Here is an 18,678-nt window from a genome sequence, read left to right on the forward strand (position 1 = left end):
AAGAAATTTGGCTTGTCACCAAAAACACTCACCAACCTTTACAGATGTACAATCGAGAGCATCCTGTCGGGGTGTATCACCGCCTGGTACAGCAACTGCTCTGCACATAACCGTAAGGCTCTCCAGAGGGTAGTGAAGTCTGCACAACGCATCACCGGGGGAAAACTACCTGCCCTCCAGGACACCTACACCACCCGATGTCACAGGAAGGTTCATCAAGGACAACAACCACCCAAGCCACTGCCTGTTCACCCTGCTATCATCCAGAAGTCGAGGTCAGTACAGGTGCATCAAAGCAGGGACCGAGAGACTGAAAAACAGCTTCTATCTCAAGGTCATCAGACTGTTAAACAGCCATCACTAACATTGAGTGGCTGCTGCCAACATACGGACTCTACTCCAGCCACTTTTATAATGGTGTAATAAATGTATCACTAGCCACTTTAAACAATGCCACTTCATATAATGTTTATATACCCTACATTACTCATCTCATATGTATATACTGTACTCTATACCATCTACTGCATCTTGCCATCTTGATGTAATGTATCACTAGCCACTTTAAACAATGCCACTTGTATATGTTTACATACCCTACATTACTCATCTCATATGTATATACTGTACTCTATACCATCCACTGCATCTTGCCTATGCCATTCTATACCATCACTCATTCATATTTTTTTTGATGTACATAGTCTTATTCATTCCTTTACACTTGTGTGTATAAGGTAATTGTTGTGAAATTGTTAGGTTAGATTACTCGTTGGTTATTACTGCATTGTCGGAACTAGAAGCACAAGCATTTCGCTACACTCACATTAACATCTGCCAACCATGTGTATGTGACAAATAAAATTTGATTTGATTTGAAGGCAAAGGATGGCTATTTTGAAGAATCTCAAATATATCTTTATTTGTTGAACACTTTTTTGGTTACTACATGATTTCATATGTGTCTTATTCATTCCTTTACACTTGTGTGTATAAGGTCATTCTTGTGAAATGGTTAGGTTAGATTACTCGTTGGTTATTACTGCATTATCGGAACTAGAAGCACAAGCATTTCGCTACACTCGCATTAACATCTGCCAACCATGTGTATGTGACAAATAAACTTTTATTTGATTTGAAGGCAAAGGATGGCTATTTTGAAGAATCTCAAATATATCTTTATTTGTTGAACACTTTTTTGGTTACTACATGATTCCATATGTGTCTTATTCATTTCTTTACACTTGTGTGTATAAGGTCATTCTTGTGAAATGGTTAGGTTAGATTACTCGTTGGTTATTACTGCATTATCGGAACTAGAAGCACAAGCATTTCGCTACACTCGCATTAACATCTGCCAACCATGTGTATGTGACAAATAACATTTTATTTGATTTGAAGGCAAAGGATGGCTATTTTGAAGAATCTCAAATATATCTTTATTTGTTGAACACTTTTTTGGTTACTACATGATTCCATATGTGTCTTATTCATTCCTTTACACTTGTGTATATAAGGTCATTCTTGTGAAATGGTTAGGTTAGAGTACTCGTTGGTTATTACTGCATTATCGGAAGTAGAAGCATAAACATTTCGCTACACTCGCATTAACATCTGCTAAACATGTGTTTGTGAAAAAAATGTAACCTTTATTTAACTAGGCAAGTCAGTTAAGAACAAATTCTTATTTTCAATGACGGCCTAGGAACAGTGGGTTAACTGCCTGTTCAGGGGCAGAACGACAGATTTGTACCTTGTAGGCTCGGGGATTTGAACTTGCAACCTTTTGGTTACTAGTCCAACACTCTGCCGCCCCTTTGAAGGCAAAGGATGGCTATTTGAAGAATCACAAATATATCTTTATTTGTTGAACACTTTTTTGGTTACTACATGATTCCATATGTGTTATTTCATAGTTTATGTCTTCACTATTATTCTTCAATGTAGAAAATAGTAAAGATAAAGAAAAACCCTTGAATGAGTAGGTGTTCTAAAACTTTTGACCGGTAGTGTATATTAATTTATCAAGCCTACACGCAATACAAGACCCTATTATTATGATGGGAGATTATAATACAGTTTTAAATACCTTAATGGACCGCAAAGGAAAACACACTACAAACTATTACCTCATGCACTTAAGGAAATCACGAATATCATGGATATATTGGAACTAGTGGATATATGGATGCTTAAATATCCTGACCTTGTGAGATATACAGTACATGGCGGAGGATCAATCATGCTAGTCGTCTTGACTACTTTCTTATGTCATTCTCGTTGGCACCAAAAGTTTAAAAAGTGTTGATAGGGAACAGAATGCAGTCGGACCATCAGATAATTGGCATATACATTACTCTTAAAGAATTTCCACTTGGGCAATGATATTGGAAATGTAATCAAAGCCTTTTGGATTACTTAAAAAATAAAAAACTAGGACAATAACTTATAGCTGACTTTTTCCAACAAAACATAGGTACAGCACATCCATTTATTACATGAGACACTTTTAAATGTGCTTTTAAGAGGCCACGAAAATCTATACTCATATTGAAAACAAAATCAATTTAGGTCAATTGAGTTCATAATAGAGGGACTAACAGTACAGGTAGATAGCAATTAAAACGGTACCATAGAGGCACAGAATAAGCACGAGGAAAAACAAAAAGAACTGGAGGAACTTATTCAAGAAAGATCAGGTGTAATATATTGTAAAAAATAAAGTGAACTGGATGGAATATGGGGGATAATGCACCAAATTATTTTTGAACCGTCAACATAGAAATGCTAGTCACCCATCATTCACCAAACTACCTTTTGAAAGAGGAAGCAAAGTACTTTCAGCATATGTTTTCGTTTCCGTCTTCTCCATCTCCACTAACCATAGTTAATTGTACAGATGTTTTTTTCTATGAATAATTAACAGCTGTACAGAAAGACTCATGTGAAGGCCAAATTACAGAGGAGAAACTTCTTGATGAAATGAAAGCCTTTTAAACACGGGGAAACTCCAGGGCTGGATGGCCTACCAGTTAAGGTACATCAAACCTTTTTGGATGTACTCATAGGACCGTTATTAGCATGTTTTAACCACTCCTAAAAAAAGTGTCATACTCAACAAAAAGGTCTGATTTCACAATTACTGAAACAATATATAGATCCAGTCCATTCAATAAATTGGAGGCCCCTTACACTTCGGTGTTGTGATGCAAAAATTCTAGCAAAATACCAAGCGCATAAAATTCAAAACGCATTGTCGGATATTATTCAGCCTAATCAGATAGTTTTTTTTACATGGACGATACATTGGAAATAATATAAGACAAGTACTGGGAACAGTAGAACAAATCTGGGATACCAGGCCTGGTATTCATAACTGACTGAAAAGGCTGGAGTGAAGGTTCACCTTCCAACAGGACAACGACCCAAAGCACACAGCCAAGACAACGCAGGAGAGGCTTCAGGACAAGTCTCTGAATGTCCTTGAGTGGCCCAGCCAGAGCCCAGACTTTAACCCAATCGAACATCTCTGGAAAGACCTGAAATGTACTATAATGAACTCTGAGACTCGTACTATCCGCCTCCTGTGTCTGCATCTGGGTCTTAGCCCGAGCCTTGATAATTATAGCATTTCTCCTTTGCCAAAATAATCCATTCACCTGACAGGTATGGCATATCAAGAATAAGATAAAAAATCATGATCATCACACAGGTGCACCTTGTGCTGGGGAAAAGAAAAGGGCACTCTAAAATCTGCAGTTTTGTTTCACAACACAATGCAACAGACGTTTCAAGTTTTGAGTGAGCTTGCAATTGGAATGCTGACTGCAGGAATGTCCACCAGAGCTGTTGCCAGATAATTTAATGTTCATTTCTCTACCATAAGCCTGCCTCCAACTTTGTTTGAAAGAATTTGACAGTACGTCCAACCGGCCTCACAACCGCAGACCATATGTAACCACGCCAGCCTAGGACCTCCACATCCGGCTTCTTCACCTAAGGATCGTCTGAGACCATACACCCGGGCAGCTGATGAAACTGAGGAGTATTTCTATTTGTAATAAAGCCCTTTTGTGGGGAAAAACTCATTCGGATTGGCTGATGACTGATGACTGATTTCCTTATATGAACTTCAACTCAGTAAAATCTTTGTAATTGTTACATATTGCATTTATATTTTATTCAGTATCCTGTGACCAAAAAAAAGCTACATATAGGCAGTACCAAAACAAATGATCTAATGAGTCTGTCTCTTCGTGACCTAAATCTGCAGGGGTGGGATTGTTGTATCCCCTATACAGTGCAATAGGAAAGTATTCAGACCTCTTGACTTTTTCGTCATTTTGTTACATTACAGCCTTATTCTAAAATGGATTAAAATGTGTTTTTTTCCCTCCTCAATTTACACACAGTACCCCATAATGACAAGGCAAATACAGGTTTCTAAAATGTTTTGCTAAATTATATAAATATATATATCACATTTACGTAAGTATTCAGACCCTTTAGTCAGTACTTTGTTGAAGCACCTTTGACAGCGATTACAGCCTCAAGTCTTCTTGGGTATGACGCCACAACTTGACACACCTGTATGCCAAGGTGTGCCAAGTCTGAGGTCCTGAGAGCTCTGGAGCAGGTTTTCATCAAGGATCTTTCTGTGCTTTGCTCCGTTCATCTTTTCCTCAATCCTGACTAGTCTCCCAGTCCATGCGCGGAAAAACATCCGCACAGCATGATGCTGCCACCACCATGCTTCACTGTTGGGATGGTGCCAGGTTTCCTCCAGACGTGATGCTTGGCATTTAGGCCAAAGAGTTCAATCTTGGTTTCATCAGTGCAGAGAATCTTGTTTCTCATGGTCTGAGAGTCCTGTATGTTCCTTTTGTCAATCTCCAAGCAGGCTGTCATGTGCCTTTTACTGAGGAGTGGATTCCACCTGGCCACTCTACCATAAAGGCCTGATTGTTGGAGTGCTGAACTCTGGAGCTCCCTGACCAAGGCCCTTCTCCCCGATTGCTCAGTTTGGCCGGACGGCCAGCTCTAGGAAGAGTCTTGGTGGTTCCAAACTTCTTACATTTAAGAATGATGGAGGCCACTGTTTTCTTGGGGACCTTCAATGGTGCAGACATTTTTTGGTACCCATCCCCAGATCTGTGCCTCGAGACAATCCTGTCTCGGAGCTCTACGGACAATTCCTTCCACCTCGTGGCTTGGTTTTTGCTCTGACATGCACTGTCAACTGTGGGACCTTATATAGACAAGTGTGTGCCTTTCCAAATCATGTCCAATCAACTGCATTTACCACAGGTGGACTCCAATCAAGTTATAGAAACATCTCAAGGATGTTGGAAACAAAATGCACCTGAGCTAAATTTCGAGTCTCATAGCAAACGGTCTGAATACTTATGTAAATAATGTATTTCTGTTTTCTATGTTTTATAAATTTGAAACAAATTCTATAAACCTGTTTTTGCTTTTCATTATGGAGTATTGTGTGTACATTTTTTTATTTAATCACTTTTAGAATAAGACGGTAATGTAACAAAATGTGGACAAAGTCAAGTGGTCTGACTACTTTCCGAAGGCACTGTAATGGAGAACACAACTTTATTCTCATAATGAATTCATGAAGGGAAAAAAATGAATAAATTAACCCCTTTTTATAATGCACCATAAGCAGACATATAACGCCTTAGTTATGAGACAGGTATAATGCATGGGGTAAGCACAGGGAGCGATTATTTAAAAAAAGTTCAAAATGGTTTATGTGCCAAATCGCACCCTATTTCCCATTTGCTCTGGTCAAAAGGAGTGCACTATAAAGGGAATAGGGTGCCATTTTGGACACATTCACATGATGGCCATCTCACCTGACATGTGTCAACCCCCCCAGTCTCAGAGCCAGCACAGATCATACCATTCCTGATGTAACTGTTGTACCAGTCTATCCGATTACAAGTATTTCTCTCAATCAGCTTCTCCTCAACTTCCTGCAGTATGCCCATCGGCTTTTCTAAAGAGAGACCAGACACACATGCTGTATTCATCTACTGCTAAATTCAACATTCAGCACTGTTGTGCCCTTGAGCAAGGCTCTTATAGTCTGGTCCCAGATCTGGTTGTGCTATCATGTCAACTCCTTGTCATGATGGCACAAACAGTTTGGTACCCAGGCTAAGGCTCTTAACCCCTAAACTGCTCTCCACCCAGGGGCACTGAACTGTGGCTGATCCTGTCGTTCTCTCAAATGGGTGTCTTTGTGTTATACGGGGGGTTGAGAGCAGTGCAGGAGACCAGCTTCCGATGGAACAGTTTGATTAATAAAGATAATATTGCACTGTATTGTAATTTCCTAATAGATCCCACACAATCCTTTGAAATAAGTGCTGCCCCAGCTACTGACAAAACACAGGTTGAGGTTTAAATTGAATTCCTCCATCTCGTCTTCCACTGTACAGACAGGCTGGACAAAGTCAGTGTACTCCAGTGGAGAGCAGAGACGGAGAAGAGGTAGGTCACTGGAGAAGCTGGGGTGGTCAAACTCATGAGTTCGGACCTCTGTAACATAGCGCTGTTAGCACATTGAGTTTTGCCAACATGCGTAGACTGGACATCCTATGGGGTCTAGGTGCAGCAGAAAAGAGAGTTGGGGTGAAGAACAAAAATGACTGAATTTAGCAGAAATTTGATCGCAGATTTTTTACATTGGAGCAATGACTAGGAAAAATGGCCGCATGTGTGTGTCGGTCACTAATGTCATTTCAAAGTGTTATAGCATTGTCTTATTTGGCCTAAACAATTAACAAAGTAGTAATCTGAAAGGTGTAGCCAAGCCTGCATGTATCAGTGGCACTGTCAATGACCTATCTCAAGTAATTATACCTTTATGACTTTTTTTGGATTTATCTGCTTTACAGTAATTCCTCTAGCCTATACCAATATATATGTGTGCTCTTGCCAACTACATTGCTGTCGTTGTCCAGCCAAACACATGGCGTGACAATGAGTGACAAGGAGTTGGCAATGATAGCGCAATCAGACTGGCATTCAGGCTAGGATTGATCTAATAAAAATATATACTAAACGGTATACTGCCTATTCTTGCAGGCCTGTAAATTACTCACGGAACGACTGTGAAGCAGTGAGCACCCAGAGGTTGTTGAGGATAGTCCCGCCACAGAGGTGCCACGACTTCACCTGCACGCTGGCCTGCCAAGGCCAAGCACCACAGGTGCATCACGCCCTCCAACAACACGTGACCCTCCTGGAGCGTCTGCCAACCGCCGCTGTCAGCATGCGATCATTAACAACACCGAATATTGGACGTTTAGCATGTACATTTATTTTCAGTTCAAGTTTTGATTTATATTAGAAATGGGGAAGATCTCCCATGTGTCAGTTAAATAGAATCAGCGTTCGCGTCATCGCCTCGGAATGTATTGGCAACTTTGAGACACATTCAGGCCACGTTCAAGCATCATTTAGCGCCGGCTCCAAGTGCAAACCCTAGCCTACTCGTTGCGAACAAGTCTACGACTTACTTCCCGGTGCTGAAACTTCAGACAACAATACACTTATATACAGGGCACATAGAAAGATTCCAAATGCCCCAAAGTCCATTATTTGAGTGAGGAAATGTAGGCTAGATGGACTAAACTGACAGGTGGATCCAATCGGGGGTTCATTCATTGATTCCTTCATTGATTGTTTCAAAGTGTCGACATTGTGACGTAATTCCACGTTTGGTCACTCTTCAATTAGTACTGCAGGCAGAGGTCACTTGAGTCAATAACCTACTAGGCTTGTAAAAAACGGGGATAATGTTGATACCCTTGAACAATGTTATAGGTTTATCCTACCATAGCCTACAATCTAATTTCTGATTTTGCATATCCTTATTTGCAACGAATTTTAGGCCCAATTTCAAGTTTCTCATGTAATCATTTTAGTAAAATATTCCTGTAGGTCTATACCAACAACTCATTACTTTGCCCACCATGTACCATGTTAGCCGCGTATTATCCATCAGAAATCTTACAAGACTGTAAAAAGTGGTCCACACCATGTTCAGCTGATATGGCTTGGCTCATTCAGTTGCCGTGCCTATGTTGAACGTCTTATAGGCTAGTCTTTTTTTTTTACGATTTCACATCTCGTGGAGGTATTTGAGCAAATGTTAGATAACAATTCACCTGTTTATCATAGGCCTATTTTTAAGCGAAGATGAATGGTGGTGGTCACTGATTTCTTCAGTGAAAGGCACTTGGCGACACTCCCTTACATTTCTGCTGAGAGTCATCAATTATGCAGCCAGGGTAGCTGCAAGTACTGAGAGGGAAGATAGCAGCAACAATATGGCGACAACCGCAGTTTCTCCCGAATCTTTTCGACATCTGCACTCCAACAACGCCTTTCTGGGTTCCTTGTAACGCTTATAAAGTAGGTGAATTCTTAGCTTTTTCTAAAACGGTTGCATGTTTTGACGAATCGGTTGGTTATAGTCTGTCAATAGCCTTATAAAAATGTCGCAGAGCCGCTCTCTGACCAGCATTTTTTTGTTGCTTGAATAGGCTGCCTGCCAGAGCCTAAACCAGATTCCCGTTATATTTAAGCTTAATCGATATATTGCTAATTTCCTTCACAGAGCTAACCATAATATTGTTCAGATAAATAGGAAAAATTATGAGGTGACGATGTCCCCGATTTTGACTGCTTAAAAAACTAAACGATTACATTTTGTAAAAATCTAAATGTATGATTATCAAACGAAAATGAATGATATGCTTAAATTTGTATTTATTTTCGTGGATAGTTATGCCACGCAGCAAATATGGGCCAATGTATGGCGATTAGAACCAGTAGCCTAATGTGATAGCCTAATTCTCTCCTCCACCATGCATTAAAAAAAATCATCCATCTATTCTAGCCTATTCTAACATGTAGGGGGGGGGGGGGGGGTGTTGGTACCAGAGCCTTTCAAACGGTGCCGCTATCCTTCACACCTCTTTTTCATCCACCTTTCATCTAAAAAAATATATAATCAAAGCAAGAATCTTATTACCATTGTAATTTCGTTGCATACACATACCCTGGTATCGACCTGGTGGTCGACATGGCTTTACGGGTGTGGTAGCCTACATACTGTATCTCCTTCCTTCAAGGAGCCTATTTTAGGACTAGGCAGCGTGTTAAACGCTCAGAATATCCTAGAAACACTGAATTATTGGAGAAAATGATGGAGAACAATATTTTTTTATTGAGTCTATGATGTTGATGGCGACAAGGTAGGACTATGTGTTCGAGATGGGACTTTTTCTCCGTGGAAAAACCTGAGCATAACATAGAAACCACCCACTGCAGCATTTCGCAGTGTTTCCTAGGCTCTGATGGGCCGCAATTTTGGGTAGGCTGCTGCTAAACGTGTGCATCGCAATATCTCTGCACGATGCTTATCATGCCTTATTATGTAAAGCCTACAAACCGACTTTGTAATTCGATTGGCAACGATAGAATGATTGATATTAATGTTTATACATCAGAACAAACACACCATTCAGCAATAGCTCGCCTATTGCGCCTGTGAAAATTAGATTAGATAACAACGATACAGTGGCCTAGTGTGCATGTCTTTGCCAGGGAGATTGGTGTCATTGAGTTTATAATATAGTAAACAATAGTATAAACTGAAATTGATAGGGCCATCGACTACCAGGAATAATGGCAGGTGGTGCAACAACCCACAGAGACCTGCCTGCTTCTTTACAGAATATAGATTGCCATCATACCATGACGCCGAATTTGTAGCCTAGGGTATGTTTGGAAAATGAAAGGGGGTGGTCATTATGTAAGGGCTTTTTAGGTAGCCTAAGGACATTTGGCCACCGGTTTACCTGTGAGACACGGTCGTTAACGGGAAAAGCTGCATGGTGCTCTCTGTCTGAAATGGTTACATAAAACATGCTGGTGCACCGCTACTGGATGAAACAAAATGACTGAAAAACTGTTAATTTCGTATGTCCCATTGGGTCCAAGTAAGAATAGAATGAGGGATGGTTGCTATCACATTATGCTGATGCATAGCCTTATTTTACACCAGCCAGTGTGTAACATTTAAGTCGGTAAGTAAACGCTGTAGCCTAAACAACCATCATGTGCTTTTTGATCTCGCTTGATGAGTTAAGTGTTTGTTTTATCAACGTGACATATTTAATTATCGGATTATACCACACCTGCAGCCCATATCCTTGTTAGTAAGCCATTACCCTGTAGCCTATGTCTATAGGCTCATGGCCTGCATGCATCCCCAAATCTTGTTGTCTTGTTTGTCCTGTCATCTATATCCCTTTTGAGTGTAAAGCAATAACATAAAAACGAGTGACGAAGTTGATATCGCATTACAACGGCTATTTTGTAACCTGATATTTCAGCCGCTAGTCCCTTTCCTTGCTCGATCTTGTGGTGCTGAAATGGACAGCGCCCGTGAGAAGCGTGAGATGAGGGATTGGAATGCAGTTTTCCTTCTCTTATCTCCGATTTTCGGCTGCAGTATGAGATTTTAGCATTTTCTAAGTGTTTCATGAGCTGTAAGGTTAGTTATGTTGTCAATCCCTGTAGTTAGTTATATTGTGTGAATGCAAACAACACAATTATACAATCTCTACAGTGGACGAGCATTCAGCATGAGAACAAACCCTGACATTTTTGTCGTTTGTTGAATCGAATCTTTCAATTTGAAATCGTGAGATTTATACAACGTTATTCATTGCAATATGTTAGCAGGAAGTTTCGATATTTACAGGTTTCTAAATGATGAATGATAGGCCCATTTTGGATGTAGGCCTGGGCCTCATCCTCCTTCGACCTTCTGGGTCTGATGAGAGATCTGATTCAGAGGTTAGATATAAACCTATACAGAATGTGTAGGCTATAGACTGTACCATTTGTAAAATGTGCGATTTGTTCTGATATGTGTTTAACATACCTGTAATCTGGACAGCATGATTTTGCTATATGGACAGAAGTACCCTCCTAGAGACACTTTGAAATGGTCTTTTGACAGATGTGATGCCCCGACATGATTCTGTACTAATGTCATGTACGGTACAGTATCCTATTATGTGAGGTATGATGTGGGAAATAGATATACTGAATTGCAACTGAATTGGGGCTGTTTTGATACTTTCTTAAGGAAATTCAAAGCAAAGGTATAGTTATACTGTTTTGGGAACCCGTAAGCAAGCTTGTGTAAGACAGTGCCAATGTAAGTGAAAGTTCCGGTATTTTATTAGTGGGATTAAGCTGTGTAGTGACAGTGTGTCAGAGTTTTGCTCTGATTAGGCTCTCTCTCTCTCTGTGTGTGTGCGCATGCGTGCGTGTGTGTGTAGGCTCTCAATGTGTGCTCTCAGGCAAGGGAGGGACTGCTGCTGCTGGCTCATTCATCCCCCTGACCACTGTCTTAGTATCTTCATCCTTTTCTCTTAAGAGTCACATGTCCCAAATGGTACCCTATTCTCTGCACTACTTTTGACCAGATTCCTGTAAGCACTGGACTACTTTTGTCCAGATTCCATTAAGCGCTGGACTACTTTTGACCAGATTCCTATAGGCACTGGACTACTTTTGTCCAGATTCCATTAAGCGCTGGACTACTTTTGACCAGATTCCTATAGGCACTGGACTACTTTTGACCAGATTCCTATAAGCACTGGACTACTTTTGACCAGATTCCTATAAGCACTGGACTACTTTTGACCAGATTCCTATAGGCACTGGACTACTTTTGACCAGATTCCTATAAGCGCTGGACTACTTTTGACTAGATTCCTGTACGCACTGGACTACTTTTGACCAGATTCCATTAAGCGCTGGACCACTTTTGACCAGATTCCTATAACAATGGACTACTTTTGACCAGATTCCTATAACACTGGACTACTTTTGACCAGATTCTTATAGGCACTGGACTACTTTTGAAAAGAGCCCTATGGGTACTAGTCAAAAGTAGGGCACTATGTAAAGGGAATAGGGTGACATTTTGGCTGCAGGCAAAACTACGAATACAGTATAGCCCTAAAAGCATGATGTCATCCCATGATCATGTAGCATCTCATGTAGCCATCTCATGTAGCATCTCATGTAGAATCTCATGCAGCATCTCATTTGTCATCTCATGTAGAATCTCATGTAGCATCTCATGTAGCCATCTCATGTAGCATCTTTAGCTCTGTCAAGTAAGTGTCTATATTGTCAAACTAGGAAACATGACCCTATGAATGCACTTATGAGGCAAAACATTGTAAAACATTTTTTACCTTTAATCAAACCGGGAAAGACCCAAAAGGTAAGAAACCTCTTTTACGAGGGGAAGCCTATGAATGATAGGCTATGCATTGTGCTGCTGTTGTAAAACAGATTCTGTTGTACTATAGTGTGTCTGTGTATTCTCTGAATCAGCAGGAAATACAGGTCAGTGGAAGGTATTTCCTTACAGTTACACATCCCATTAGTCTGTTGTGGTCTGCTGGGTCTGTTGCCAGATGGGTCTCTTATTTCCTGTATTGGCACAGAGATTCATGACATGACACATTTCTATACTACTACTATACTATTACCATAATATTATTGCGTTTTCTACATTGGGCCAAGCATGGTTAGCATGGATTGTGACAGTGAGAAACTTAAAAATGTCATAAAATGAAATGGCAAGTATTCTAATTATATGCTTGCCATATGTAGACAATATTAGTGTTTTATACTGGGTTGGTAGTCAGGATGAAGCTCCTCCTCCAAGACGCTACCCATCAAATCCTTTCATCATCGTAATAATATCCTTTGAATATTCATAATCCTTTCAGTAAGTTGACACATCTCTGCTTTCAACACGCCTGAATCAACCACACCTTTTAAAAATTATACAATTAGTATCTTCAATTGATAATGAGCACAAATAATATATCAATCTGAGTAAAACGCTATTGAGTAGTTTCTCCCCCCAAAATACTTATCTTTTAATAAATATATATTTTAATAAAACACAGGGTGTCACCTACAGCACTTAATGGCTTCCTCACAAATGGCACCCTGCTTCCTGTATAGTGGACATCTTTTGACCAGGGTCCATTGGGCTATGTAAAATATGTAGTGACTAGGGTGCCATTTGAGATGCAACCAATGATCAAGCCTACTTGTCATATCTATCATAGATGAAAGCCATTGACTCATATTTGTTCCTTCTTTCTACATCTGTAGTGTGTTTCGAAAATAGCAGCATCATTATTTGATGTTTTCGTTGGTATTTTTAGTTTGATGATCTCACATTAAAACCCTTATCTCTCATTCAGTGTTAGTGTCTGGGGGCCCGTACCAAATAGTACCATATTCCCTACATAGTGCAATACTTTGGACTAAGGCCCATAGAATTCTGGTCAAAAGTAGTGCACTATATAGGTAATAGGGACACATTTGGGACACACATTCCGTTATTTTCTTCTTCTGTCAAGACTAGACTGTACTGGTCCATTTCTGTGATGGCTCTGCTGTGACAGAACTAGAAATACCTTCTCATGCTCCGAGGCTCTTCCTTACTGTAGACAAACAGGGAGAGAGTAACTGCACCCAAAATGGCACTCTATCCCCTAAATAGTGCACTACTTTTCACCAGGGCACATAGTGCATGCACAAAAAGAGTTACACTCAGTAATAATAATGATAATACTTCCAGTTCATACAGATACATCTTGCTGTTATGATAATTCATGTATTACATTTACAAAAAAATGCAAAAAAATTATTCAAACCATTTAATATTTTATGCCTTTTATTTTCAAGATCAATTCATCAAAAACTCAAGGGCCTCAACTCCTCCCTTGGCTCAATTGTTCTTCTTTCTCCTCCTCTCTACTCTCTCTCTTTGGCCCCCCAGAGCTGGTTACAGTGGATGGTACAATACTTGACGACCAAGTAGCTGCAGGATGAAAACATGGCTGCACCCCTTATGGCACCACCAGGACCTGACAGCTTCAAGTATTTTACCGCGGAATCATTGGCTAACATCGAGCTCCGGATCAACGAGGAGAAGAACAAACCGCCGCCCAAGCAGGACAGCAGTCACCGTGACGACGACGATGACAACAAACCCAAGCCCAACAGTGACCTGGAGGCTGGGCGGAATCTGCCCTTCATCTATGGCGACATCCCTAGTGGAATGGTGGCGACACCACTGGAGGATTTGGACCCCTTTTACCAGGCTCAGAAAGTAAGTGAGAAACACACCTCCTCCGTATCCCCTTCTCTATCACACGCACACACACACACATCCCTTCTTGCCCTTGCTTTTTCTCAACACCTTACATCAAAGATACAGTGCCTTCTGAAAGTATTCAGACCCCTTGACTTTTTCCACAGTTTGTTATGTTACAGCCTTATTCTAAAATTAATTAAATTGTTTTGTCTCTCATCAACACAACACCCCATAATGAAATTAATGAAATTAATGACATTTTAGCAAATGTATAAAAAACATACCTTATTTACATAAGTATTCAGACCTTTTGCTATCAATCAATCAAATGTATTTATAAAGCCCTTCTTACATCAGCTGATGTCACAAAGTGCTGTACAGAAATCCAGCCTAAAACCCCAAACAGCAAGCAATGCAGGTGTAGAAGCACGGTGGTTAGGAAAAACTCCCTAGAAAAGGCTGGAACCTAGGAAGAAACATAGAGAGGAACCAGGCTATGTTGGATGGCCAGTCCTCTTCTGGCTGTGCCGGGTGGAGATTATAACAATACATGGCCAAGATGTTCAAATATGACCAGCACGGTCAGATAATAATAATCACAGTGGTTGTAGAGGGTGCAACAGGTCAGCACCTCAGGAGTAAATGTCAGTTGGCTTTTCATAGCCGATTATTCAGAATATCTCTACCGCACCTGCTGTCTCTAGAGAGTTTAAAACAGCAGGTCTGGGACAAGGTAGCACGTCTGGTGAACAGGTCAGGGTTCCAGAGCCGCAGGCAGAACAGTTGGAACTGTAGCAGCAGCACGACCAGGTGGACTGGGGATAGCAAGGAGTCATTAGGCCAGGTTGTCCTGAGGCATGGTCCTAGGGCTCAGGTCCTCCGAGAGAAAGAGAGCGCGAGAGAGAAAAAGAGAGAATTAGAGAGAAAGAGAGAGAGAATTAGAAAGAGCATACCTAAATTCACACAGGACACCGGATAAGACAGGAGAAATTCTCCAGATATAACAGACTGACCCTAGCCCCCCTACACAAATGTTGCAGTATAAATACTGGAGGCTGAGACAGGAGGGGTCGGGAGACACTATGGCCCAGTCCGACGATACCCCCGGACAGGGCCAAACAGGCAGGATATAACTCCACCCACTTTGCCAAAGCACAGCCTCCAAAACACTAGAGGGATATCTTCAACTTGAGACAAGGCAGAGTATAGCCCACGAAGATCTCCCCCACGGCACGAACCCAAGGGGGGGGGGGGGGGGGGCCAACCCGGACAGGAAGATCACGTCAGTGACTCAACCCACTCAAGTGACGCACCCCTCCTAGGGACAGCATGGAAGAGTGCCAGTGACTCAGCCCCCGAAATAGGGTTTGAGGCAGAGAATCCCAGTGGAGAGAGGGGAACCGGCCAGGCAGAGACAGCAAGGGAGGTTCGTTGCTCCAGTGCCTTTCCGTTCACCTTCACACTACATCCAAGATGGCGTAGCAGTGCAGACGTGTTTTGTTCGTCCTCTCGTGTACTTTTGTATTTTTTCATCTTTTTTGTATAGATTTAAATTTCATTTTCAATCTCTTCTCCATTTTAGTTCAATTATACCTTCCGGTAACCTGCCTCACCCAATGTGATACGGAACCGCTATTATTTTTCATTTCTAGACCTTATAGCAAGAACCATCTAGCCATCAGAAGCTAACCAGCTAATTAGCTACAAGCTATTTAGTCATTGTTAGCCACTGCTATAGCGGCCTTTACCTTCTGCACAGGTACCAGCCCTTTTTTTAGCTTGGATAATACTCGCCAGCCTACCAGTAACGGACTGTCTCTCCACTACAACGCCAGATTCCTGCCATAATCCCTGGACCATTCTCCTGATCTTCACAACTAGCTAGCACCCACCGAGTTACCCAGTACCGAAGCTATCCCTGAGGCCCACTTCCCAGCCTACTCAGTTGTTCACCCAGACTCCACCCAAACACGGCTATAACACACTACTCCACCGGATCCTTGCCGCAAGCTCTGGACCTTGGCACCGGATCACCGCTGCTACCGAGTGGCTATAGTGGCTAACGCCCCTGCCCCGAAGCTAGCACCAGTTAGCCGTGAGCCAGGCATATCTCCCGGATAGAAAACTAAATTACTACAACTACAATACCTCTTTCGCCATCTGGCTTGGATCCTTAGTCGACACGGCGCCCCGTCGCACCACCAAGACAGGTCTGCCGACGAATACTCCATCCGCTGTGCCTTCAACCGGCCTCCGTCGGACATCGGAGCAGATGTGTCATCTAGCCCCGGGCTACTAACTTTAAACGCCGTGTCGCCCGCGTGCTAGCGTAGTAGCGACTACTCCGCGGCTTCCCGGTTCCATCTATTGCTGCGCCCTGGACCCTATGATCACTTGGCTACGGGTATCCTGGAAGGATATTGACCTCATCCCGTCAGTCGAGGATGCCTGGTCATTCTTTAAAAGTAATTTCCTCACCATCTTAGATAAGCATGCCCCGTTCAAGAAATTCAGAACCAAGAACAGATATAGCCCTTGGTTTACTCCAGATCTGAATGACCTTGACCAGCACAAAAACATCCCGTGGCGGACTGCAATAGCATCGAATAGTCCCCACGATATGCAACTGTTCAGGGAAGTCAGGAACCAATATACGCAGTCAGTCAAGAAAGCAAAAGCTAGCTTTTTCAAGCAGAAATTTGCATCCTGTAGCTCTAACTCCAAAAAGTTTTGGGACACTGTAAAGTCCATGGAGAACAAGAACTCCTCCTCCCAGCTTCCCACTGCACTGAGGCTAGGTAACACGGTCACCACTGATAAATCCATGACAATTGAAAATGTCAAGAAGCATTTCTCAACGGCTGGCCATGCCTTCCTCCTGGCTACTCCAACCCCAGCCAACAGCTCCGCCTCCCCCGCAGCTACTCGCCCAAGCCTCCCCAGCTTCTCCTTCACCTAAATCCAGACAGCAGATGTTCTGAAAGAGCTACAAAACCTGGACCCGTACAAATCAGCTGGGCTAGACAATCTGGACCCTCTCTTTCTAAAATGATCTGCCGCCATTGTTGCAACCCCTATTACCAGCCTGTTCAACCTCTCTTTGGTATCGTCCGAGATCCCTAAAGATTGGAAAGCTGCCGCAGTCATCCCCCTCTTCAAAGGGGGTGACACCCTAGACCCAAACTGTTACAGACCTATATCCATCCTGCTCTGCCTATCTAAAGTCTTCGAAAGCCAAGTTAATAAACAGATCACTGACCATTTCGAACCCCACCGTACCTTCTCCGCTGTGCAATCTGGCTTCCGAGCCGGTCACGGGTGCACCTCAGCCACGTTCAAGGTACTAAACGATATCATAACCGCCATCAATAAAAGATAGTACTGTGCAGCCGTCTTCATCGACCTGGCAAAGGCTTTCGACTCTTGTCAATCACCGTATTCTTATCGGCAGACTCAATAGCCTTGATTTTTCTAATGACTGCCTCGCCTGATTCACCAACTACTTTGCAGACAGAGTTCAGTGTGTCAAATCGGAGGGCATGTTGTCCGGACCTCTGGCAGTCTCTACGGGGGTACCACAAGGTTCAATTATCGGGCTGACTCTTTTCTCTATATATATCAATGATGTCGCTCTTGCTGCGCGCAATTCCCTGACCCACCTCTATGCAGACGACACCATTCTGTATACTTCTGGCCCTTCCTTGGACACTGCTAACTAACCTCCAAACGAGCTTCAATGCCATACAACACTCCTTCCGTGGCCTCCAACTGCTCTTAAACGCTAGTAAAACCAAATGCATGCTTTTCAACAGTTGCCTAGAATATGTGGACATCTATAAGTACCTAGGTGTCTGGCTAGACTGTAAACTTTCCTTCCAGACTCATATTAAACATCTCCAATCCAAAATCAAATCTACAATCGGCTTTCTATTTCGCTTTCTATTTCGCAACAAAGCCTCCTTCACTCACGCCGCCAAACTTACACTTGTAAAACTGACTATCCTACCGATCCTTGACTTCGGCGATGTCATCTACAAAATAGCTTCCAACACTCTACTCAGCAAACTGGATGCAGTATATCACAGTGCCATCTGTTTTGTTACCAAATCACCTTATACCACCCATAACTGTGACCTGTATGCTCTAGTCGGCAGGCCCTCGCTACATATTCATCGCCAGACCCACTGGCTCCGGGTTATCTATAAGTTTATGCTAGGTAAAGCTCCGCCTTATCTCAGTTCACTGGTCACGATAACAACACCCACCCGTAGCACACGTTCCAGCAGGTATATCTCACTAATCATCCCCAAAGCCAACACCTCATTTGGCTGCCTTTCCTTACAGTTCTCTGCTGCCAGTGACTGGAACGAATTGCAAAAATCGCTGAAGTTGGAGACTTTTTATTTCCCACACCAACTTTAAACATCAACTTTCTGAGC

At 42.2% G+C, this 18,678-nt stretch overlaps 1 protein-coding gene across 11 annotated transcripts in view; it reads left to right on the forward strand.

The window, feature by feature from the left end:
* The first annotated feature begins 8,181 nt into the window (after positions 1-8,181).
* Positions 8,182-18,678, forward strand: part of scn8aa (sodium channel, voltage gated, type VIII, alpha subunit a) — a 94,690-nt gene continuing 84,193 nt past the window's right edge. For 3 of the 11 annotated variants that reach the window (XM_031803800.1, XM_031803796.1, XM_031803802.1), the window contains exons 1-2: positions 8,183-8,439; positions 13,922-14,254. In XM_031803800.1, the coding sequence (XP_031659660.1) occupies positions 13,979-14,254 (276 nt within the window). In that variant the 5' untranslated portion in view covers positions 8,183-8,439; positions 13,922-13,978. Of the gene's footprint in view, positions 8,440-13,921; positions 14,255-18,678 lie in introns of all 11 variants that reach the window. The other 8 variants (XM_031803805.1, XM_031803803.1, XM_031803804.1 and 5 more) reach the window with 5 other exon arrangements.

This window comes from Oncorhynchus kisutch, linkage group LG24, assembly GCF_002021735.2.
Source record: "Oncorhynchus kisutch isolate 150728-3 linkage group LG24, Okis_V2, whole genome shotgun sequence".
Classification (NCBI taxonomy): Eukaryota; Metazoa; Chordata; class Actinopteri; order Salmoniformes; family Salmonidae; genus Oncorhynchus; species Oncorhynchus kisutch.